This window comes from Haematobia irritans, chromosome 5 (assembly GCF_050003625.1).
Source record: "Haematobia irritans isolate KBUSLIRL chromosome 5, ASM5000362v1, whole genome shotgun sequence".
In the NCBI taxonomy this organism is placed as follows: domain Eukaryota; kingdom Metazoa; phylum Arthropoda; class Insecta; order Diptera; family Muscidae; genus Haematobia; species Haematobia irritans.
In genome coordinates this window covers 140,015,011-140,042,739 of record NC_134401.1, presented here as the reverse complement: position 1 = coordinate 140,042,739, position 27,729 = coordinate 140,015,011, and the positions used below count along the sequence as shown (strand labels likewise).

Below are 27,729 nucleotides of genomic sequence, written 5' to 3'. Positions count from 1 at the left end.
AAGTAAATTTTATTATTTCACACAAAAATTTAACTTAATGGAAATAAATTGGCTAAACTAAATTGATGAACATTTGTTCCTTTAGATCCGAAGGCATTTTTTTCTGGGTGCGGAGTAGTTAAAATAAAGAACACCTTTGGGAGGACATCTTTGGAAGTGATTTTAAAGTTGTGCCTTTAGAAGTACTTCCAAATTTTTTTGCTGGGCGATTAAGAATGTCTCACAATGATTCCATTTTGTGGTTCATTATTTAAATATCAAGAATTAAACAATTTTGAAAAGGCTGTAACTGTAATTTAATAGCTCCATCACACCACAAAAAAAACTCACCATGAATAAATAAACAAAAAGTGGATAGGTTGATGTTCGTCTTGTGTTAAATACTTAAGAAGTTCACTGTATAAAACTTAACGACATACAGCCATGTTAACTATCACAACAATAATAGAATCATGGTATCTGAATTAAATTAAAATATTGTAAAGAAATGTATTTTTATTTTTGCTGAGAAGACAGTTTTGGATGATAGTTTTCTTACTAGTTTTTGCATAAATTTTCGTTTAATGGCCTTCTTAAATTTATTCAATTTATAATTTCTTTTCGTAACTTCTTACCTGCTGGAATTTTTAGAATATACTTTAGTGAGCACGCGCTTTCTTAAATCATTACATAGTCGTACATTATTTGGTATGGTTTCAGTCTTAGTTTGGAAAGCTACGCGATATCAACTATAACGATAGTCGAATAAAAAAAGAAATATACAAACAAAATACATACAACAAATTGTTGTGTTTTAGAAAAAGGCAATATATAAAAAAACCTCTACAAAAGATAATTAAAATGTACGAAAAGGGTTTTGTAAATAGAGTGTAATTATTTGAATATTTAAGTGTTACATAATATTAAATTAAGTGAAATAATGAAAAATGCTACAAAAAAGAATCAATCCAAAAACAAATTTTAGTAAAAGTATTTTTAAGTGTATTTATAGATAAAAAAATGAATTTATCATCACAAATAGAAATTTCACAGAAATGTAATTACCCAGCAAAAAAAAAGCGTCGCCAAAAAAGTAATGAAAACGTTCTTTTTGGATCCGGAAGTGGTACAAAATTGACGCAGAAGTGATGAATTTAACATGGGCTTGTCATAGGACGGAAGTCCTCCATTTCAACAGCCGTTGCAGTGAATTTACATCACTTCTTTAGGTGTGATCCGAATTGAATGTTTTGGATGTAAATTAAAAAATTCTGTGATATTTTGGCAATTAAATAATTTTTTATAATTTTTTATAATTTGTAATGGATTTTAACGCTTGTCGGAAACGTTTGACCTCAAATATTTTCAAAAATTCACAATCTTTTTTAGATTGGATTTAGCAGTTTTTTCGACAAAATTTAAATGATTTGTACCATTTTATGAATTTTTACTTTGTTTTTAACCATATTCTGGAAGTGCTTTTAAAGTTGTACCTTTGGAAGAACTTCTAAATTTTTTGCTGGGTACACAATTAGTGTTAGCTCTCGTCTCAACATCAGCATCAAATATTCCATACCAAGAAATTGTGATACACGGAAGTTTTATTTTTAACAAACGAAATTAAATTGGAGTAAAGAAAAGCGAATTTAAATTTTTATACCCTCCACCATAAGATGGGGGTATATTAACTTTGACATTCCGTTTGTAACACATCGAAATAGTGCTCCAAGACCCCATAAAGTATAAATATTCTGGGTCGTGGTGAAATTCTGAGTCGATATAAGCTTGTCCGTCCGTCCGTCCGTCTGTTGAAATCACGCTAACTTCCGAACGAAACAAGCTATCGACTTGAATCTTGGCACAAGTAGTTGTTATTGCTGTAGGTCGGATGGTATTGCAAATGGGCCATATCGGTCCACTTTTACGTATAGCCCCCATATAAAGGGACCCTCAGATTTGGCTTGTGGAGCATATTTCAGAAGCATATTTCATCCGATCCGGCTGAAATTTGGTACATGGTGTTGGTATACGGTCTCTAACAACCGTGGAAAAATTGGTCCACATCGGTCCATAATTATATATAGCCCCCATATAAACCGATCCCCAGATTTGGCTTGCGAAGCCTCAAAGAGAAGCAAATTTCATCCGATCTTGTTGAAATTTGGTACATGGTGTTGGTATATGGTCTCTAACAACCATGCAAAAATTGGTCCACATCGGTCCATAATTATATATAGCCCCCATATAAACTGATCCCCAGATTTGGCTTGTGGAGCCTCAAAGAGAAGCAAATTTCATCCGATCCGGCTGAAATTTGGTACATGGTGTTGGTATATGGTCTCTAACAACCATGCAAAAATTGGTCCACATCGGTCCATAATTATATATAGCCCCCATATAAACCGATCCCCAGATTTGGCTTGCGGAGCCTCAAAGAGAAGCAAATTTCAGCCGATCTTGCTGAAATTTGGTACATGGTGTTGGTATATGGTCTCTAACAACCATGCAAAAATTGGTCCACATCGGTCCATAATTATATATAGCCCCCATATAAACCTTCTCCAGATTTGACCTCCGGAGCGTCGTGGAGGAGCAAAATTCATCCGATCCGGTTCAAATGTGGAACGTGGTGTTAGTATATGGCCGCTAACAACCAAAATTGGTCCTTATCGGTCTATAGTTATATATAGCCGATCTCCAATCACACAAAAATTGGTCCATATCGGTTCATAATCATGGTTGCCACTCGAGTCAAAAATAATCTACCAAAATTTTATTTCTATAGAAAATTTTGTCAAAATTTTATTTCTATAGAAAATTTTGATCAAAATTTTATTTCTATAGAAAATTTTGTCAAAATTTTATTTCTATAGAAAATTTTGTTAAAATTTTATTTCTATAGAAAATTTTGTTAAAATTTTATTTCTATAGAAAATTTTTGTTAAAATTTTATTTCTATAGAAAAATTTTGTCAAAATTTTATTTCTATAGAAAATTTTGTTAAAATTTTATTTCTGTAGAAAATTTTGTCAAAATTTTATTTCTAAAGAAAATTTTGTCAAAATTTTATTTCTATATAAAATTTTTTGAAAATTTTATTTCTATAGAAAATTTTGTTAAAATTTTATTTCTATAGAAAATTTTGTCATAATTTTATGTCTATAGAAACTTTTGTCAAACTGAATTTTATACGTATTTGATCGATCTTTTTTGATTTAATATATACCACGTATGGACTTACATATAATTTAGAATACGGTGTTAGGAGGTTTTAAGATACCTTGCCATCGGCAAGCGTTACCGCACCTAATTCGATGGTGGATGGCAGTGTTTATAAGATGTTTCTACGCAATCCATGGTGGAGGGTACATAAGTTTCGGCCTGGCCGAACTTACGGCCGTATATACTTGTTTTCTTATTTAATTTTTATGAAAATTTTCTTCTGCATTATTTTTTATAAAAGTTAGCCTGATAGCAGATAATAGACTGCACTGAAAAAATATATGCTCGGTTCAAAAAATTTTGTCTTTATGCTTATGATTTTGGTATTGATTCCAAACCAATGAAGCGGAGAATTGAAGTAAGGATACTTTAAAGATACAATTTTCTTTTAAATTTGAGTTTTCCCTACTTGATTCTAGAAAACAAATTCAAATTTATTCGTTTTTTCAGCCTTTTTCTTGATATGCTATCAAAGTCCTTTAAGAAAATGTTGACGACAATTTAAATTTCAAAATTCAGACACGACTTAAAGTAGTTTCAAGTAAAACAGTCTTTAAAATAAAGCACTGAACAATATCTCCTATTTTTAAACGCTTTTTTGCAAAATATCAAAAATTTAGAGACTATTTCATTAGTTTTGAAGAATTTTTCAGAATTATTAAAATCAAGTTGACCTTAGTGAATCAAAATTTTCTTTCATGCATGAATACCCATTTTTAAGTCGAATCATTTTTAATTAGAGAACTTTGATGACACATGACAAAGCTGAAGATATGAATAAATTAAAATTTGTTTCCTAGTCAAGTACGCAAAATTCAAATTTAAAAAAGAATTGTGTCTTAATAATATCCTTATCCTTCAATTCTCCGCTTCTTTGGCTCGGGATCAAAAATCAAAAACCAAAATTGTTGGTGTAAAATTCAATCTTTGGAACCGACAAGCTTTTTTATACTTCGCCCTAACATATCTAAACTAAAGGTTATGGAAACTATTCTTAAACTGAACAGAAACATGAGTAGCTAGATTGTATAGATTACCAACTAGCATTTTCTTTTAGTAACTTTAGTTTTGATATTGATTCCAAACCAAAGTAGGGGAGATTTGAAGTAAAGGCAATTTTACGCCACAATTCTCTTTTAAATTTGAGTTTTGTGTACATGATTCTAGGCAACACATTTTAATTTATACATTTTTTCAATTTTTTTCTTCATTTGCTGCCAAAATCCTATAAATTCAGACTCGACTGCAAGTAGAAATTATGCTATAATTTAAGTAAAAATCGTCTTTAAAATAAAGTTTGGTAAAACATGACCTAATTTCGAAGGAATTTTTGCTTTGTTGTCAAGATGCAAAAATTCAACAAATTTAAAGACAATTTCATAAATTTTAATGAATTGTTCACAATTATTAAAGACAGTTTGACCTTAGTCAAACAACATTTTCATTCATTTTAGGATACCAATTTTTAAGTCGAATCACTTAATTATAAGGAAACAAGTAAGGAAAGTCTAAAGTCGGGCGGGGCCGACTATATTATACCCTGCACCACTTTGTGGATCTAAATTTTCGATACCTTATCACATCCGTCAAATGTGTTGGGGGCTATATATAAAGGTTTGTACCAAATACATACATTTAAATATCACTCGATCTGGACAGAATTTGATAGACTTCTACAAAATATATAGACTCAAAATTTAGGTCGGCTAATGCACTAGGGTGGAACACAATGTTAGTAAAAAAATATGGGAAAACATTTAAATCTGAAGCAATTTTAAGGAAACTTCGCAAAAGTTTATTTATGATTTATCGCTCGATATATATGTATTTGAAGTTTAGGAAAATTAGTCATTTTTACAACTTTTCGACTAAGCAGTGGCGATTTTACAAGGAAAATGTTGGTATTTTGACCATTTTTGTCGAAATCAGAAAAACATATATATGGGAGCTATATCTAAATCTGAACCGATTTCAACCAAATTTGACACGCATAGCTGCAATGCTAATTCTACTCCCTGTGCAAAATTTCAATTAAATTGGAGCAAAATATTGGCCTCTGTGGTCATATGAGTGTAAATCGGGCGAAAGCTATATATGGGAGCTATATCTAAATCTGAACCGATTTTAATAAAATTTGACACACTTGACTATAGTACTAATTATTCTTCTTGTGCAAAATTTTAAGCAAATTAGGGTAAAACTCTGGCTTCTGGGGCCATATAAGTCCATATCGGGCGAAATATATATATGGGGGCTATATCTAATTCTGAACCGATTTCTTCCAAAATCAATAGGGTTCTATTCTGAGCCAAAACACATACTTGTGCCAAATTTGAAGTCGATTGGACTAAAACTGCGACCTAGACTTTGATTACAAAAATGTGTTCACGGACAGACGGACAGACGGACATGGCTATATCGACTTAGGAGCTCACCCTGAGTATTTTTACCAAAGACAGCATGTGTCTATCTCGTCTCCTTCTGGGTGTTGCAAACATATGTACTAACTTATAATACCCTGTTCCACAGTGTGGCGCAGGGTATAAAAACGACTTTATTGAAAATTTGATCGTCTTTTGGACAAGGAAAAAAACTTTATATCAGCGAAAAGCGTCTTCCATACTAAGCAAAAACGCATTCCTATTTTAAGGACACGAAGTCTTTGGCCTCAAGACAACATTTTTTTTTAGTGTATTCTTGTAGTTTACTCAACGCATGGTTTTAAAGTGAAATCAAAACAAGTATATAAGCAGTAAATTCGGCCGGGCCGAATTTTAAATACCCACCACCATGAATCAAGTATAATAGTTTACTTTGAAAACTCTTCGTCGTAGTGGGTTACTTGATAATATATAGAATTGTAGGGGGTTTGATGACAAATCTTCTCCCAAACGAGCCAGCTCCCGAAGACAAACTTTAAAGATTCTACCTATGAAGACCAGATAAGATTCTGGATTTATGAGAACCAATTTTGTTTGAGTTTTAGAGAAAATATAAACATATTACAAACATATTACAAACAAATTACACCTTGATTTAAAATCTTAAATCTGTAGATTTTTCCGGATTTATTTAAATACGATGAGTAAAATCTGGAACTTTTACTTTCAGTTTGAAGCAATTTTCATGATCAGTGCGCCTGCTATACCCTGAAAGAAGTGTTTTCTTTTTTGAGAAAATTTTAGAGACAATCGTTGAATAAACGAAAACACTTTATAAGAAAAATAAATTTCGTTTGTCTAAAATTTTATTATAGATTAGTAATTTCCAGCAAATCGGATAAAAACTACGGATTCTAGAAGCCCAAGAAATAAAGCCGGGAGATCGGTGTATATGGGGGCTATACCAAAACATGGACCGATAGGCACCATTTGCTACTCACATATTTGTGATCTTAAAATACCTCCAGATTTTCAATTTCAAACAAATCGGCCAGTAAATATAGAAGTAAAAATCGAGAGATCAGTCTATATGGGGGTTATACCAAAAAAATGGACCGATATACCTCAATTTCGGCACACTTATTTGTGGTCTAAAAATACCTCTAGATTTCGAATTTCAGGAAAATCATGTAATAAATACAGTTTATTGTAGCTCAAGAATTACAGGCAAAGCGGATGGTAAATATAGTTTCTAGAAGGCCAAGAAGCAAAATGGGAGATCGGTCTATATGGGGGCTATATCAGAAAATGGACCGATGGGCACCATTTTCGGCACACCTTTTTATGGTCCCAAAAGAACTCTAGATTTTCAATTTCAGGAAAATCGGATAGAAAATATAGTTTCTAGAAGCCCAAGAAGCAAAATCGGGAAATCAGTCTCTATGGGGTCTATATCAAAACATGGACCATTTTCGGCACACCTTTTTATGTTCCTCAAATACCTCTAGATTTCCAATTTCAGGCAAATCGGATAGAAAATATTGTTTATAGACGCGTAAGAAGCAAAATAGGGAGATCGGTCTATATGGGGGCTATACCAAAACATGGACCGATGAGCACCATTTTCGGCACACCTTTTTATGTTCCTCAAATACCTCTAGATTTCCAATTTCAGGCAAATCGGATGGTAAATATAGTTTCTAGAAGCCCTAAAAGCAAAATCGGGATATCGGTCTATATGGGGGCTATACCAAAACGTGGACCGATGAGCACCATTTTCGGCACACCTTTTTATGGTCCTCAAATACCTCTATATTTCTAATTTCAGGCAAATTGGATAAAAACTACGGTTTTTATAGGCCCAATACTCAAAATCGGGAGGTTGGTTTATATGGGGGCTATATCAAAACATGGACCGATATGGACCATTTTCGACACACCTCTTTATAGTCCCACAATACCTATAGATTTCCAATTTCAGGCAAATCGGATTGAAAATATTGTTTCTAGACGCGTAAGAAGCAAAATAGGGAGATCGGTCTATATGGGGGCTATACCAAAACATGGACCGGTATGGACCATTTTCGACACACCTCTTTATAGTCCCACAATACCCATAGATTTCCAATTTCAGGCAAATCGGATGGTAAATATAGTTTCTAGATGCCTAAGAAGCAAAATCGGGAGATCGGTCTATATGGGGGCTATATCAAAACATGGACCGATACGAACGATTTTCGACACACCTCCTTATGGTCCTAAAATACCTCTAGATTTTCAATTTCAGACAAATCGGATAGAAAATACTGTTTCTAGACGCCTAAGAAGCAAAATCGGGAGATCGGTCTATATGGGGGCTATACTAAAACATGGACCGATACGGACCATTTTCGACACACCTCTTTATGGTCCCAAAATACCTCTAGATTTCTAATTTCAGGCAAATCTGATTAAAACTACGGTTTTTATAGGCCCAAGACCCCAAATCGGGAGGTCGGTTTATATGGGGACTATATCAAAACTTGGACCGATATAGCCCATCTTCGAACTTGACCTGCCTGCAAACAAAAAACTAATCTGTGCCAAATTTAGGGACGATAGCGCCATTATTGAAGGCTGTAGCGTGATTACAATAGACAGACAGACGGACAGACGAACATGCTTATATCGTCTTAGAATTTCTCCCTGATCAAGAATATATATACTTTATATAGTCGGAAATCGATATTTCGATGTGTTACACACGGAATGACAAACTTATTATACCCCCGTCACCATTTTATGGTGGTGGGTATAAAAAATAATAATAAATAGAATATATACACAGGAAATGTATAACCAAAAATTTTCCAATTAAAATTTTAATTGAATTGAAAATATTCAATTAAAAATTTAATTGGTTAAAAAAAAATAATTGAAGCAAAAAACAAGAACAAAAATTAATTGTATCAATTCATTTTTTAATTGAAACAATTAAATTTTTAATTGACTTTGGTGATTGAAACTGTCATTTGATGATTGAAGACATTTCAATTAAAATTAAATTGGATCAATTAATTTCGTGATTGAACACAAAAACTATTTTTTTCTGTGAATTTTCATTTCTCGTACCAACACAATTATAAATCAATTTTTCACTGTTTCCCTTTATTTTTTATTTGAAATTAAGGTTAAGGTTATTGAGGTTAAGTTAAATAAATAAATAAATTGTTATTATAAAATGTAGCGAATGTATATCGGAATAAAATTAAACTTATTTTAATTATTATCAAAAATAATTAACTAAAAATACATTTTACCCAATGTTAAACAATGTTAATATAATTTGCGTATGTAATTTCCATTAGAAATTAGCATGCAAGACCCAAAGTGGGAAATCTCACCCCGCCAGATTTATACTGAAGACTAAGGATATTCGTTGTAGTGATTTTTTTCAATGTAAGAACATTTTCTCAATTTTTTTTTATAAAGAATATTTCGGAATCATCAAACGTACGTCTTTTCAACCACCTAACGGTTAATAAATATTAGAAAGTAAAAATATTAAGAAGCTTCCGAATTCCATCTATTGCACTTGATTAATTAATCCCAGAAAGGTCGCCCATATCCTTGCTCAAAATCGTAGGCCTAATTTGTTTTAACCAAATTCAAATGAAATGGTATACATAACAATACTACATATTTGTCAGATTTTGGTTAAAACTTATGACATGCACTGTATAAATCCAAAAAGACACACACCATTGAAATATGAAAACGTAATAGCGAGCAAGCCACTATTGTTATCTGATTTACATGGAAATATATGAAGAAATCTTTTTTGTATTATTTTGCTGAGAAGACAGTTTTAGATCGTAGATTTCTATTAGTTCATGACGAACTTTGAGGTTTATGGTCTTTTTAAATTTATTCAATGTTTTTTAATTTATAATTTCTTGTCGCTGCGTGTTACCTGTTGGATTTAGAGATTGTAAATTTTAATAGACACACACGTCCATCTTTAAATGTTACATAGTAAAGCACTATCGAATATTGTTTCAGCCCTATGGTGGTTCTTCAATTACTTTTGGTTCTTCACTTACTTTGTGGGTGGTATACTAAAATTCATTATTAAAATATTCTTCAAAATTCATACTTCCACTTATCCATCCTACCCTATTGTTATCGCTTTCTTATGAGGCGATGTTTTTTTATACCCGCCACCATAGGATGGGAGGTATATTAACTTTGTCATTCCGTTTGTAACACATCGAAATATTGATCTAAGACCCCATACAGTATATATATTCTGGGTCGTGGTGAAATTGAGTCGATCTAAGCATGTCCGTCCGTCCATCTGTTGAAACTTGGCACAAGTAGTTGTTATTGATGAAGGTCGGATGGTATTGCAAATGGGCCATATCGGACCACTTTTACGTATAGCTCCCATATAAATGGACTCCCAGATTTGGCTTTCGGAATCTCTAAGAGAAGCATATTTCATCTGATCTGGCTGAAATTTGGTACATGGTGTTCGTATATGGTCTCTACCAACCATGGTCCACATCGGTCCATAATTATATATAGCCCCCAGATTTGACCTCCGAAGTCTCTTGGAGGAGCAAAATTCATCCGATCCGGTTCAAATTTGGAACTTGGTGTTAGTATATGGTCTCTAACAACCACGCAAATTGGTCCACATCGGTCCATAATTATATGTAGCCCCCATATAAACCGATCCCCAGATTTGGCTTGCGGAGCCTCAAAGAGAAGCAAATTTCATCCAATCCGGCTGAAAATCTGGTACATGGTGTTGGTATATGGTCTCTAAAAACCATGTTAGAATTGGTCCATATCGGTCCATAATTATATATAGCCCCCATATAAACTGTTCTCCAGATTTGACCTCCGGAGCCTCTAAGAGAAGCATATTTCATCCGATCCGGCTGAAATTTGGTACATGGTGTTGGTATATGGTCTCTAACAACCAAGCAAAAATTGGTCCACATCAGTCCATAATTATATATAGCCCCCATATAAACCGATCCCCAGATTTGGCTTGCGGAGCCTCAAAGAGAAGCAAATTTCATCCGATCCGGCTGAAATTCGGTACATGGTTTTGGTATATTGTCTCTAACAGCCATGCCAGAATTGGTCCATATTGGTCGATAACCGTTCTGCAAATTTGACCTCCGGAGCCTCTTGGAGCAGCAAGAGGATGAAAATCCTCAAAAAATCAAATTTTTTATATGAAAAACTTAAATTGGCCATATCTCCTTAAATATGCGTCCTAGAGCCAAAAGGACCTTAATTCATGACAACCCCCTCAAAATCAAAATTTTGTTGAAAATCCTCAAAAAATCAAATTTTTTATATGAAAAACTTAAATTGATCATATCTCCTTAAATATGCGTCCTAGAGCCTAAAGGAGGTTAATTCATGACCACCACCCCCCAAATCAAATTCTTGATGAAAATCCTCAAAAAATCAAATTTTTTATATGAAAAACTTAAATTGGACATATCTCCTTAAATATGCGTCCTAGAGCCAAAAGGAGGTTAATTCGTGACCACCCCTCAAAAATCAAAATTTTGATGAAAATCCTGAAAAAATCAAATTTTTTATATGAAAACCTCAAATTGATCATATCTCCTTAATCAATCATACAAATATTGGTCTATATCGGTTCATAATCATGGTTGCCACTCGAGCAAAAATAAATCTACCAAAATTTTATTTCTATAGAAAATTTTGTCAAAATTTTATTTCTATAGAAAATTTTGTTAAAATTTTATTTCTATAAAAAATTTTGTCAAAATTTTATTTCTATAGAAAATTTTGTTAAAATTTTATTTCTATAGAAAATTTTGTTAAAATTTTATTTCTATAGAAAATTTTGTCAACATTTTATTTCTATAGAAAATTTTGTTAAAATTTTATTTCTATAGAAAATTTTGTCAACATTTTATTTCTATAGAAAATTTTGTTAAAATTTTATTTCTATAGAAAATTTTGTTAAAATTTTATTTCTATAGAAAATTTTGTCACCCTTTTATTTCTATAGAAAACTTTGTCAAACTGATTTATAACTATACGTATTTAATCGGTCTTTTTTAATTTAATATATACCACGTATGGACTTACTTACAATTTAGAAGACGGTCTTAGGAGGTTTTAAGATACCTTGCCATCGGCAAGCGTTACCGCAACCCAAGTAATTCGATAGTGGATGGCGATTTTGACATCCGGAGCCTCTACGCAATCCATGGTGGAGGGTACATAAGCTTCGGCCTAGCCGAACTTACGGCCGTATATACTTGATTTTTATTTATTATTTTTTTTATTATTCATCTATGGAGTAAAAAATAAAATCCTTGGACTCTGTGTTCCTCAACTCGAAAACGGCCATCGATTGCCGCAAATATCTCAATTAGATGGCTAAGCAGTACAATATTCACCTAATATGGGTGCCTGGCCATATGAACATACTGGGGAACTGCGAAGCGGCTGAGTTGGCAAGGCTAGGGACTACCTTTCATATTGGTATGCCCCTGGCTACCTGCAAGCTCATGCTGCGTGAGAAGGCTGTTATAATGGCAAATGTTCGATGGGAGAATTGCAAGGGCTGTAACGACACCAAGCAAATATGGTCCCATTTAAACTTAAACCGCACACTAGATATGCTAGTGTTCTCGAGACGTCAGATATCACTCCTGATATCTGTTACAACGTGTCGCTGCCTGATAGGCGATTTTGCAAAAAATATAGGCGTTGTCATGATGCGGAGGAAAAGGAATCAAACATCTCTTGTGTGAGTGTCCTGCATTTTGTGTAAAGCGCAAGCAACTTTTAGGAGCATATAGCTTCAGATTACTGGCGGATCTGGAAACTTAAGCAGTCTGCTAATGTTTTTGGAACAATCTGGTTGGTTCAAAAAAGAAAAATAACCAAGAAGGTTCAGCGGTTAAAACTAGAAGTGCCCATATGTAATATGTACTTTTAGTTAATGTGGTATCACAATGGACTGAATAGTCTAAGTGAGCCTGAATCTTAATCGGGCTGCCACTTTAACCTAACCTAACCATGGAGTAATCCTTACAGACTAACAATGCTATACTACAATATATACAAATGGTATCTTATGTCTAAGTATTTAATAATAGTGTTATATTTCTTTTTTATTATATTTATCTTGTGAAAGATCAAAATATTTATAGTATTTATAAAACTCTTCACATAATCGGCGATCGGGATTTTCAAAGTTTGTGCGAAAGTACTGAATGCGAAGCAGTTCAAAATTACGAGTAGGTCTTAACGGTATATTCAATGAGATACTGTTAAGCTGGAACTCAGATTTAAATCTACCATTAATAACATCAACCATAAAACAGATATTCAGCATAGTACGTCTACTTTTCAGTGTAGGCAATTTGACAAGTGAAAGTCTTTCCTTGTAAAGGGTGATTCTTTTGAGGTTAGGATTTTCATGCATTAGTATTTGACAGATCACGTGGGATTTCAGACATGGTGTCAAAGAGAAAGATGCTCAGTATGCTTTGACATTTCATCATGAATAGACTTACTAACGAGCAACGCTTGCAAATCATTGAATTTTATTACCAAAATCAGTGTTCGGTTCGAAATGTGTTTATCGACAAATTTTGTTCAGCGATGAGGCTCATTTCTGGTTGAATGGCTACGTAAATAAGCAAAATTGCCGCACTTGGAGTGAAGAGCAACCAGAAGCCGTTCAAGAACTGCCCATGCATCCCGAAAAATGCACTGTTTGGTGTGGTTTGTACGCTGGTGGAATCATTGGACCGTATTTTTTCAAAGATGCTGTTGGACGCAACGTTACGGTGAATGGCGATCGCTATCGTTCGATGCTAACAAACTTTTTGTTGCCAAAAATGGAAGAACTGAACTTGGTTGACATGTGGTTTCAACAAGATGGCGCTACATGCCACACAGCTCGCGATTCTATGGCCATTTTGAGGGAAAACTTCGGAGAACAATTCATCTCAAGAAATGGACCGGTAAGTTGGCCACCAAGATCATGCGATTTGACGCCTTTAGACTATTTTTTGTGGGGCTACGTCAAGTCTAAAGTCTACAGAAATAAGCCAGCAACTATTCCAGCTTTGGAAGACAACATTTCCGAAGAAATTCGGGCTATTCCGGCCGAAATGCTCGAAAAAGTTGCCCAAAATTGGACTTTCCGAATGGACCACCTAAGACGCAGCCGCGGTCAACATTTAAATGAAATTATCTTCAAAAAGTAAATGTCATGGACCAATCTAACGTTTCAAATAAGGAACCGATGAGATTTTGCAAATTTTATGCGTTTTTTTTTTTTTAAAAAGTTATCAAGCTCTTAACAAATCACCCTTTAATATGGCATGGTTTGAGGAGTCCAATTGTTCCGACGTAAACAAAACAGTAGAAATTGCTTTTGTACAGATTCAACGCGGTTGCAATGAATTTGATCCTGTGGGTCCCATAATACAGATCCATATTCAACGATTGGACACACAAGTGAAGTGTACAAATTCCGGATAATTTTCATAATTTTAACATCGTCAGCATACATGAGTGTATTACCAAATCGAATTGCTGATGGTAGGTCATTTATAAATAAACTGAACAATAAAGGTCCAAGATGACTACGTTGAGGAACACCAGAAGGTATATGTATCGATTCCGAAATAATATTATCAAAGACTACACATTGAGTGCGATTTGTCAGATAACTTTCAAGCCAGGATACCATAAAGTCACTGAAACCCATGCGATGTAATTTGTACAGTAGAAGTGAGTGATTTACTTTGTCAAACGCTTTACTAAAATCAGTATAAACGACATCAGTCTGTAAACGATCTCTAAAGCCTTCATTAATCATTATAGTTAGTTCCAAGACATTTGTTATGGTTGAACAAGATTTACGGAAGCCATGTTGTTTGGGTGATAAAAAAGAGGAAACTTGATAAACCAAAATGTCAGATATAATATTCTCCGATTGAGTACTAATATCAGTATTAATTATACCAATTTTAAGTATGTTGAAATATTTTTTTTAGGAAATCTAAGAACTTGTAATAGAAAATTTATGCTTCAGTGCTAACAAAAAATAAATGCCTCTCAACGACATAAGATTTACTTCACATGGGATTTTCTAAAGATAATAGCACATTAAAATATAGCACTTCAAATTAATAATTAAAATATTATTTCCTTATCACACACATAACTGAATGGTTGATAAATAATGTAAAAGGGCATTTTTCATTGATTAATATTAAATTGTAGTATTCAATTAAAATATAATTACATAGATACATGAGTGTACCACTGAAGAAACACTTCCCCTTTTTCAATGTATTCACTTAAGCATAACGAAATCTCACCGATTTGACAAATATTTATTAATTTGCTTCAAAAATTTTTTTAAATTTAATATTTTGATTTATTTTATCACTTTAAGTCTTCTGATTAACATTGTTTCTACGGTCTAACTGAGAACATAAGATGTCGGATTTATCACCGGTCCAAAACTTCTATAGAGACAAAACCATCTTTATCACTGGAGTCACGGGGTTTATGGGTAAAGTTCTTTTGGAAAAATTATTGTATTCTTTAAGCGATTTGAAGGAAATCATTGTTATATGCCGGGCCAAAAAAGGTAAAAGTCCAGAGACACGATTGGAGGATATATGGAAATTTCCTGTAAGTTTTAATAATTTTTACAAAAGAAAATTGGTAGCATATTTTCTATTATTTCTAGATTTTCCAACGTATAAAAGATGAAAAGCCTGAGGTGATGAAAAAGGTCACAGTCTTCGATGGTGACATTAATCGTGAATTTTTGGGCCTATCAGAAGATAACCTCAACTATGTAACTAATCGTACCAATATTGTTTTTCATATGGCTGCTTCTTTGAAAATGGAATGCCCTTTAACGGAATCCATCGATATGAATTTGGCAGGTACTCGTCGGGCCTTGGATGTTGGTCGTAAGATGAAACATCTTGAACGTTTCGTTCACCTTTCAACTGCCTTCTGCAATTATGATCATGAAATTGTCCATGAGGAAGTTTATGATTGTCCACAAAAACCGGAAGATTTAATGCATTTGGCTGAATGGATGGATCCGAAATCATTGGATTTATTGAGAGATCATCTGATTGAACCCCATCCAAATAATTACACATATACCAAACGTTTAGCGGAATTACATGTACGAAATCAATATGATACAATGCCCGTTGTTATAGCGAGGCCAAGTATAGGTAAGTTTTTATTTTTTTATTAGATTTTTATATTAAGTTAAACTATATTGAACCAATTTTGGTGCTTCCCTTATGGACCTCTTGGTGGTAGAAGAAATATTGATCTATATTCGTTTGTTCCTCAGTCATAGAGAAAAAAGTTACTGCTGTAGGTAATGTAGGTATGGACAATATTTAATAGCTTCCGTAGAACTCTCTGTGATGAAAACGACAAAACTTATTATGGGATATTATGTGTCACAGTCGCTTCCAAGGACTCATTACAATACAGGGAAAATCTCAAATTGTCATAGCGTTATAGGGAATTAGGCAATAGCAAAAAGACAGAGATATATCCATGAAAATCTATGGGCAACGTCCAGTGCCTTACGAGGAGTAGAAGGTACTCTAATGATAATCATAGCATAGAGGATGATCAACATCGTTAAAAAGAAAAATTTTAAGTACCGTTATTTTCGTCCAAAAGAGAAATGAAACAATTTTTGCACATATATTTATTTTACAGAGGTATACCTTACATCTTGTGACTCCTTCCGAACATTATGTACTTATAACTTTCAATTCAATGGTCTGACTTTTTTTCTGAACAGTAACCAGCTCCTATAAGGAACCCCTACCAGGTTGGATGGATAATTTAAATGGTCCTGTAGGAATTGTTGTTGCCGCTGGCAAAGGTGTACTTCGCTCTTTGATGTGTAATCCCGATGTAAAAATTGAAGTTATACCAGTTGATATTGCAGTTACTGGACTGATAGTTATTCCATACCATCTGAGCTCATTAAAAGAGAGGTAAGAATTTTTTTGACTTTACTAATTTCATATGTTACAACACTCAAAAAATGGTTATAGTTTAGTGGATTTTGACATTTTTCTTTTGGGTCAAAGATGCTGTTTTTTTTTAATATTTGGATTGCAGACCATGAGTTAATTCGCATTTCCTTAACATTTAGCCACAGTCTTAGAAATAAAAGAATTACAGACTTTGCAGATTTTTCGGCAAGCGATTTCGAAAAATCTTGTTTCACGGGAAATCAAGAACAACCAAAAACTTTTGTGGTGAAATCAAAGTGGAAGGTGAAATCTATTTGAAGGGAAAACCAGAAAATACCCGAATACAATTTTGGAAGTGTCAAAACCAGGGCTGTGGAGTCGAACCAATTTTGCTCGACTCCGACTCCAGCATTTTTCATCAGCTCGACTCCGGGTAATATAACTAAATCTCGTTTTAATACCACTAATTTGAAGTTCTATTGTGGGGGTACCGTAAGTGGATCGATATAAAGTATCGTATTTATTTATGAGTGCAAAAAAAAGGTCTTAATTTCACATTAAGCTGAGTACTATGTTCACTTTTCAAGCTGAAAACCAGCTTATTTTCACGGTTACTTTTTTTAATTAATTAATTTAGAAATACAAAATTGTTTGCAAACAATTTCTTGGATCTTTTCCATCCATTATTTGGCAAGACTCGATCAAAATATAATAGTCTTCATAAATATATTTGTACTTTTAATTTAGTGTTTTGGTGAAAAAGCCAAACATAGTACTCACCTTTAGATGCCAATTAAACTCTATATTTCAAATTTAGGGCAATGTTTAATAAATAAAATAATGCTATAAATACCCACCATAATATGAGAACATACCAACAGTATATGTATTTGTGGACCAAAATTATTGATACTATCTCAAATCCTTTAAATTTGTTGCGAGCTATATAAAGGTTTATATTCCCATATGCATGAATTTGAATCTGAATCGATTTAGACAAAATTGTATATACTTCTACAAAATCTACACGGATGAAAAAGACTGTTTTTCATATGTTTGGCTATAAACATTATATGTTTGGAACACAAATTTTTAAACACAATATTTTTGAGTGCAAGCATATAATGTTCATAAACTAGCATAACATGTTTGGGACATATATGTTAATATGTTAGAACATATTATGTTTGGGACATAAAATGTTTTTAAATATAATATGCTTGGATGCAAACATATATTAATTTAGAAATAGCCTATAAACATATATGTGTTTAGTAGCTTGGAGCGCTATTTAACAGGGAGCGATATTGAATTAAGTTGGTGGTTGTTGCTTGTTATTACAAAATTAACATTTTATTTTTCCTTGGGCAATTGATCAGCTACTTCTTTGATCCTTACAAACTGTGTGGTCCGCTGTTCGAATCCCCGTCCGGCAAAAGGTAAAATTAAAATAAAAAAAATCATAAAATTGAATAATTTCTTCTACAATGTTTGTATTACAGAAAAAGGTGCTAAGAACTAAAAAATCTCGTGGAAGTGAGAAAGATGTCGGGGAATATACAATTGGGCAGAAACAAAATTTTGAGCATTCAGGTCGAAAACCTATGTTGTTAGCACCTATATTACCTGTTTATTTTCATAATTCATTATGATTGCAAATATATAAATAAATAAATAAAATTTTCAGCACAATATTGTTTGGGAGAATATTTTTTTAAGCATATAATATTTTTGGGTGCAAAATGCTTCCAAACATATTATATGTTCACATAATAACATATTGTTTTTTGAAAGACAACATTATTGAATTTGGATGCAAAAATACAAAATGTTTGGAACTTAGACTACCCAAACATATATTGTTTAGACCAATATGCTTTCAAACATATTATATATTGGAAGAGATCAAACATATAAATGTTTGGGCAATACCCAAAAATATATATGCTTGAAGCAAAATATGTTTGGGAGTATATGTTACAGAAGCGATTTTTTGTGAGCGTGTATGTACTTTAAATTTAAATCTAACGTTATGGGACGTAACACAATTTTTATAAAAAATTAAAATGCAAGGAAAGTCTAAAGTCGGGCGGGCCGATTGTAATATACTCTGCACAACTTTGTATTTAGATCTACTTTTTGATAAAATCTCAAATCAGACTTCTACAAAATCTCGGGCAATATTTGGGAAATATTTATAATTGTTTAGACAATTTCGCAAAAATGCATTTATGATTGATTCATTGAAAAATTTGAAAATTTGAGTCATTTCTACAAGTTTTCGACTTAGCAGTGAGCATCAGTGAGCATACAATTTTGAAAAAATTTTTGTCCAGTAAATAAAATTTTGCAAAATTTTCTACAGAAACAAAATTTTGACAAAATTTTCTATAGAAATAAATTTTTGCCAATTTTTTTATAGAAATCAAATTTTGACCAAATATATAGAAATAAAATTTTGAATAAAATTTGGCAAAAATTTTTATAGAAATAAAAGTTTGAAAAAGTTATCAATAGAAATACAATTTTAAAAAAATGTGTAGCAAACAAAATTTTGCAAAATTTTCCATAGAAATAAAATTTTGCAAAATAACATATTCTATAGAAACAAAATTTTGACTAAATTTTCTATAGAAATAAAATTTTGACTAAATTTTATATAGAAAAAAATATTTCTATAGTAATAAAATTTCGAATACATTTTTTATAGCAGTGAGCATCAGTAAGAAAAAACATTTGGAGAAAATTTGCTATAGAAATAAAATTTGACAATTTTTTCTTATAGAAATAAAATTTTTTTTTAGAAAAATTTTTGTGTAGTAAATAAAATTCTGCAAAATATTCTACAGAAACTTTTTATAGAAATAACATTTTGACAAAATTTTCTATAAAAATCAACTTTGAAAAAAAAATTTCTGTCAATATTCCACATATGTATATGGCCTTAAAAAAATTAAAAAAAAAACAAATAATTTCGGGTATTAAAATGAATCGATCGAGCCCATCTGCTAGTCTAACATTCTAGGAAACATCAAAAGATAGCCGTAATTGGAAATTGATTTTCATTTACAATCATGCTGTACATTGATCGAATGAATAACGCAATGGAAACTAATTTGCGTAAAAACTTGCTTAGTTACAAAAATGTGAAGTGTTTTAAAAAATTTGGTTTAGCCGGAGTCGGAGTCGAGCAAAATTTTTACGACTCCGACTCCAGCAAAATCTTCAGACTCCGACTCCGGCTCCACAGCCCTGGTCAAAACCCCTTTGTATAAAAGATAAAATATGTGTTTTTTTTTAACATAATCGATACTAAAAATTATTATATTATCGCTACACTTTCAAATATTTTTTCAATAGCAAATGTACTTTACACGTTTTAATATACTATGTATAATAACAAATTGACGGAGGTGTACAACGTTGCTGAATCATTTGAGTCTTTCGTCATAGTATAAGTTTTTAAGTAATTTTTAAATTATGTAAATATTCATATTAGATCTAAATATAAGCAATTCTTTTGCGTCTTTTGGTCTTTCACGTAAAATAAATAATATTGGGTTAGGTTAGGTAATTTGTTCATATAGCCTTTGTTATACTCATTTTAGAGAGAATCAGATTTCAACAAGATGTGAATAATTCAAATATCCCTGTAATTGGCCAGTGTCTGGGCTTATCAGTTAGCAAATCCAACTCAAAACTAATGGCCAAAATGCTATCTAATCAATAAGTTCAACTCAATTCGTATTTATAAATATTTTATAAGATTTTGTTACTTATCTCGGTAATTCATACTAACTCCGATCAATTAAAATTATTTTTCAGACCTGTAGAAGTACCTGTAATCAATTTAACTCTTCCCGAATGTCACAAACAAAGTAGTCGATGGGTTATGGAAATGGCCTACAAATGTCGACAGCAATATCCTTTATCTATGCCTCTTTGGTATCCTAATATAACGTTGACTATGAATAAATATTATCATTGGTTTAATGTGATACTATTCATGTGGCTGCCAGCCCTAATAATCGATATGCTTTTACTCTTATTCGGACAAAGAAGATTGTAAGGATTACAAGATAAAACAAAAAGTTAAAACAATATATAAATTTAAATTTATCTTCCTTAGCATGATGCATGTACACAAACGTGTTATGGCTGGTTTGAAAGTGTTACAATTCTTCACAACCCAAAAATGGAATTTTAAATGTGATCAATTCATGAAACTTTGTTTGGATTTGGATCCTAAAGACAAAGAAATGTAAGTATGATAATAAATTGAATTAAGCCAAAATTATTTATTTAAATTTGAATTCATTACGTTATTTAAATAAAATTCAATTATTCTGTATTAAATTAAGAATTAGAATTAGAATACGGCCGAAAGAATCTGATGTTCCCTCCATCATGGATTGCGGTCAAAATTCTACTAAAGACTGTCATCCAAATGAGGGTTATGTTACTTGGGTTGTGTAACACAATGGTATCTTGAAACTCCTTAACACTTTAGTTATTGATCGGTATATAAGGGGTCAATTAGTGGTTTTTCCGGAAACGGAATCCCGAAATTTTGCCATATTTTCGCTCCCGCTTTCCCTACAATATTGTATATAAAAACAAGTTTATACGACCGTATGTTCGGCCAGGCCGAAGCTTATGTACCCTCCACCATGGATTGCGTAGAAACTACTTCTAAGCACTGCCATCCACAATCGAATTACTTGAGTTGTGGTAACGCTTGTCGATGGCAAGGTAACAGGTTGGCTGATAAGTCCCCGGTCTGACACATAGATGGCGTCGCTAGTATTAAATGCATATTGTTTTTATATAGTGCCAACCTTCAAATTATTCGTGTCAAAATTTGACGTATGTAAGTCAATTAGTTTGTGAGATAGAGCGTCTTTTGTAAAGCAACTTTTGTTATTGTGAAAAAAATGGAAAAAAAGGAATTTCGTGTTTTGACAAAATACTGTTTTTTGAAGGGAAAAAATACGGTGGAAGTAAAAACTTGGCTTGATAATGAGTTTCCTCTGTGCTAGGGAAATCAACTGCTGATAACTGTGGTGAGTTATATGAAATTATCTCAAAGGACACGCCTACCTCCCATATATCCTGAAATCAACAAAAAATTATATTTTCCAAAATTGTTGTTGGAATTGAATGAAAGTTGGCTTGATTTGTCCTTGATGAATTTTTGATTAGTATATTTAATTAATTATCTTACAAAATACGTCTACATCCCATATGTCCTTGATACCAAATAATACACGCAAAAAAATAATTCTTTCCTCCCAAACAGCAAAAAAAAAAAAACGTTTGGAAAACGTGTATCGAAAACGTTTTTCTTTTGTTAGAGTTTTTTGAATTGCTTCGAAAATTGTAAACTTTTATCACCAAAAAAATTCGTTTGTTACAAAATTTTTATTTCTTCAATAAAAAAACTTATTTTTGAAACAACAACACAGTCCATTTCGTTTATATAAAACACTGTTCTTTTCTGACTTTAGGTCTTTAATAAGACACATTTTACAGTTCAAAATTTAATATACTACAATGTAATGTTGAACATTTTTTCGGAATCTTCCGAACATATCTGGAATATATGTAAAAAAAAACAAAAAAAAACTTTGGTCGAAGCAGGGATCGAACCCACGACCCTTGGCATGCAAGTCGGACGTAGCAACCACTGCTCCACGGTGCCAAACAAAATGTTTGTTTCTGTTAAATACACTTTGTTTATTCGGTTCGTGGGCGCCGCAAGCTATGCTATATAAATATAACTTATATGGATATTTATATATTGATGACCATAACAGGTACATAGCTCAGTGGTTAGTGTGTTGGCTTACAAAGTGCATGATCCGCGGTTCGATTCTCCGTCCAGGCGAAAGGTAAAAAAAATTTAAAAATTTATAAAATCGTATAATTTCTTCTACATTGTTGGTATTACAGGAAAAGGTGTTAAGAACTAAAAAACCTCGTGGATGTGAGAAAGATGTGAGGGAAAATGCAATTAGCAAGAAAACATTTTTTTTGAGTTAGTTTTTATGAAATTGTTTTTACATCCTGAAAAAGAATAAACGTTTATCACAAAAAGTATATGCTTTTCTTCTAAATACACTTCCTTACAGCGAAAAGCAAATGAGAAACGAACTGTGCTTGTCTAAAATTTCGTTTGGGAGGAAAGAATTATTTTTTTGCGTGTATCACTCGATTCGTACTGACTCAAAAAATTTTCTGCAATTATAGTTTCAGAACATTCCTCAGTATTGGATTCACTTTGGATAAGAAATTGAGTTATTTCATTATAACTCTTAGCCTTCTTATTATTTGCTTTTCTATGAATAGTAATATTTTGGCAAAATCATTCTTTCAATTAAATCCTTGTTGGTTGACTCACGACTATTATTTCTGGTATGATTTAATCGGGTCTTTCTAAAAACTGTATGAGTTGCTTCTATAGCTTCCTGCGACAGCATTCCAACAGACATTTTTTAATGTTTTATGAATTCTACACCATGAACAAGAATTTTATGAACTGTGGCTGACATGTAATACCAAGCGTAATTTGTCGAATTTCCACCTGTCTCCACACTGAAAATTTAAAGAATAAATGAAAGGGGGATGAACGGGGACGCGAAACTACATTTTTTATATTCTACACAATTGCCCAAATATTATATTAAAATATTAAAAAAAGTGTTTTTGGTGTTTTTTTCTAACAGTCCATTGAACTTGAATGTTTTTAACAAACTTAGATTTTCGCTTTTTGTTTACATTTGGTGTAACGGTAAACCCCATATGATCCACCAAACGAGCCAAAATAGCGAGTTGCCATATCATTATATTCTAACACGTTTATCCTATCCTAAATTATACTGTTTTACCGACAATTTTTATTTTAACTTACCGAATTAAATTTGGGTAATTTTTATAATTTTTATATACCGATATTTTTTTTACTAGAACTATTAACTTTGAATGCTCATAACATTTTGGAAATATAACATTTTTAAAAAATTCCTTTTGATTTAACATAAATGAAGTGTTGTTTGTAAAACGAAATCAAATTTTTTTAAAAACTAGTACAGTGATATTTTTGATTTTTGGCCGCCCTCACGACACTGTGCAACGTGTTGATAATTCTGAGCGGTGTTTGCTGCTGTTAACTCGTAATACATCCGAGTTTTTCCGCCGATATGTGACAATGTATGAAACATGGCTCCATCACTACACTCCTGAGTCCAATCGACAGTCGGCTGAGTGGACAGCGACCGGTGAACCGTCTCCGAAGCGTGGAAAGACTCAAAAGTCCGCTGGCAAAACAGAGGCCATGTTTTTTAGGATGCGCATGGAATAATTTTTATCGATTATCTTGAGAAGGGAAAAACCATCAACAGTGACTATTATATGGCGTTATTGGAGCGTTTGAAGGTCGAAATCGCGGCAAAACGGCCCCATATGAAGAAGAAAAAAGTGTTGTTCCATGTTACTTGGGTTGTGTAGCACAATGGTGAGGTATCTTGAAACTCCTTAACACTTTAGTTATTGATCGGTATATAAGGGGTCAATTAGGGGTTTTTTCGGAAAACGGAATCCCGAAATGTTGCCATATTTTCGCTCCCGCTTTCCCTACAATATTGTATGTAAAAACAAGTTTATACGGCCGTATGTTCGGCCAGGCCGAAGCTTATGTACCCTCCACCATGGATTACGTAGAAACTACTTCTAAGCACTGCCATCCACAATATAATTACTTGAGGTTCGGTAACGCTTGTCGATGGCAAGGTATTTTAAAACCTCCTAACACCGTCTTCTAAATTGTAAGTAAGTCCATACGTGGTATATATTATATCAAAAAAGATCGATTAAATACGACTATAATTCAGTTTGACAAAATTGTCTATAGAAATAAAATTTTAACAAAATTTTCTATCGAAATAAAATTTTAACAAAATTTTCTATAGAAATAAAATTTTAACAAAATTTTCTATCGAAATAAAATTTTAACAAAATTTTCTATAGAAATAAAATTTTAACAAAATTTTCTATAGAAATAAAATGTTGACAAAGTTTTCTATAGAAATAAAGTTTTGACAAAATTTTCTATAGAAATGAAATTTTAACAAAATTTTCTATAGAAATAAAATTTTAACAAAATTTTCTAAAGAAATAAAATATTGATAAAATTTTCTATAGAAATAAAAAAAAATATTTTCGGCTCGAGTGGCCAAGTTTGGGGATCGTTTTATATGGGGGCTATATATAATTATGGACCGATGTGGACCAATTTTTGCATGGTTGTTATAGACTATATACCAACAACATGTACCAACTTTCAGCAAGATCGGATGAAATTTGCTTCTCTTTGAGGCTCCACAAGCAAAATCTGGGGATCGGTTTATATGGGGGCTATATATAATTATGGACCGATATGGATCAATTTTTGCATGGTTGTTAGAGACCATATACCAACACCATGTACCAAATTTCAGCCGGATCGGATGAAATATGCTTCTGTTAGAGGCTCCGCAAGACAAATCTGAGGGTCAGTTAATGTGGGGGCTATACGTAAAAGTGGACCGATATGGCCCATTTGCAATACCATCCGACCTACATCATTAATCATACTAACATACATCATTAACAACTAACTAGAATATGGAAAGAAACGAAATGACAAAGTTAATATACCCCCCATACTATGGTGGAGGGTATAAAAATAATTTCAGTACTACAAAATCTGATTTTTCGTTCCATTGAGTTAATTTAGACTAATTAGAGAGGGATATATATGTTTATGGTTTTGGTTTATATAAAAGAAATTATAAAATAATTTAATTTAGTTAGATGTTATTAAATTATTATTTTAAATTAAATAAAACTTATTAAACTAATTTATATCAGTAACTGTAATGTAATGACACTAGATCAGCCAGGAATATTTTTTTTTTATGGAAAAGATCCCATTCTGTACCTTTCTAAGCCATCTATCAATAGGGCTGTTTTCTTTTAGCACTGGATACCCTAAGCCGTGAAGGACTAAAAGAAAACAGAGTACTCGCTTATCCAGAACATCTCCAAAAATATGCAACACTGCATTAGCCCATACAAATATTACATCCAGTGATAAAAGAAAACACCCCTAATAACAAACGAAACATTGTCAATTTTCTCAAAAATACAAATTTGTATAGTTATCAGGCCTGTTCTGGTTTTCACATACGCAAAATTTTTGCGAATTGGCTTTTTGTTCTGGTCATTCCAATTCGCAAAATTCCGCCGAATTCAAATCGGTTGTACTTGAGAATTGTTTGAATTTTGCTTCTTCGCCTTATTTCTTCACAAGAAAATGCGAAAATGAAGGACATAAATGTATTTAAATTAATGAATTCAGGAAAAAAAATTTTGTGGAATCATAGACCAATCAAAATAGAGACATACCTTGACAATTCTCCATGGTTTTGTTTATTTACAGCATAGACCAAGAAAATATAGAGACATACCTTGATAATTCACCATGGTTTTGTTCATTTGCAGTGCGCAGTCATTCCACTCAATTGCGCAGTCAAGTGACTCAATTTCTTTTTGGAAAACGAGAATTACCGTTCAAATCAGTCAATTTGCATTACAAAAAAGGTGTGGATGTATAGAATTTTATATGCTTTTACAATATTTGGTGTTTCATCAAGAAAACAAAGGAAAGAAAACAAATTAAAGCCAAATTAAAAAATCACTCAATTGCAGACGAAAAAGAGCCATCTACGGTGTGCAGACAAACTACAGCGCTGTGAATTCACTTTCGTTGTCTATACCTTCCTTGGTCTATGGTGAAATGTAAAATCAGCTGTTCCCGATCATCTGCATAGACCAAGAAAATATAGAGACATACCTTGATAATTCACCATGATTTGTTTATTTGCAGTGCGCAGTCATTCCACTCAATTGCGCAGTCAAGTGACTCAATTTCTTTTTTGAAAACGAGAATTACCGTACAAATCAGTCAATTTGCATTAAACAAAAGGTGTGGATGTATAGAATTTTATATGTTATTACATTATTTGAGTATTTCATCAAGAAAACAAAGGAAAGAAAACAAATTAAAACCAAATTAAAAAATCACTCAATTGCAGACGAAAAAGAGCCATCTATGGTGTGCAGGCAAACTACAGCGCTGTGAATTCACTTGAGATGTCTATACCTTCCTTGGTCTATGTCATCTATTTCAAATAGTTTTGTATTTCCATTTTGTTAATTTAAATGTCATTGTAAATCTCGCGAATGTGCGAACACACAAATTTAATACGCGCGTTTCAAATCGTCAATATGTAAAGACCAGAACAGGCCTGTATATTTAAATCCATTTATATTAACCAGTTTATCTATATTTAAAAATTAAAATTTATGTAATAATATCTACATTTAACACTGTTTATACATTTATGCTCATATGCAAAACAATTTATTGAAAGTTTATCCAATGAATTTATATGATAAAAGTAGGCTTGAAGTTTTCTTTAACTTTTTTGTATATGGGGCTTAAAATCTAACTCTCTTATTGTAATTATGAGTTGTAGTTATAGCTCTTTTTCGTGTTAGCTTACAATTTATAATTCTAAGTTAACAAATAATAAAAAAAATATTTATTTTAATTCGTTTTTACAGATTCCCAACTCCTTTGGAAATATCTAACCATGAGGAGTACATATTTAACTCCATTATGGGTGGTCGCCAATACGTATGCAAGGAACCTCTCAGCAATTTACCTAAAGCCAGAGCAACAGCAAAAGTGTAAGTTAATTTATCATCATTTCATTGTTATTTGTTTATTTATGTATTTGGGTAAAATCTTCCTTTAAAATATAGCAGGTGTATTTAATAATTGTTCTTTTGTTTTTTCTTTTTCTCCTAAGAATGTTCATTTTGGACCGTGTATGTAAGACAATTCTATGCAGTTTATTTTTCTATTGGTTGGCTCATGCATTGGGTGTGGTGGACTTTATACGAGAAATTGATCCATTACATTTGTTGGTTACTGTAAAATAATTTTATTGTGTTATGGATAAAATAGTCTCTTAATGTTATTTATAATTAAATCTATTTTAACTAAA

At 32.3% G+C, this 27,729-nt stretch overlaps 1 protein-coding gene across 1 annotated transcript; it reads left to right on the top strand.

Moving 5' to 3' along the window:
* Window positions 1–685: 685 nt before the first annotated feature.
* LOC142240716 (putative fatty acyl-CoA reductase CG8306) lies at window positions 686–27,729 on the top strand. Its single transcript, XM_075312425.1, has 8 exons — window positions 686–842; window positions 15,043–15,284; window positions 15,343–15,847; window positions 16,438–16,636; window positions 20,444–20,683; window positions 20,748–20,879; window positions 27,284–27,409; window positions 27,532–27,729. The coding sequence occupies exons 2-8, from the start codon at window positions 15,087–15,089 to the stop codon at window positions 27,662–27,664; spliced, it is 1,533 nt and encodes a 510-aa protein (XP_075168540.1). The 5' UTR covers window positions 686–842; window positions 15,043–15,086; the 3' UTR covers window positions 27,665–27,729.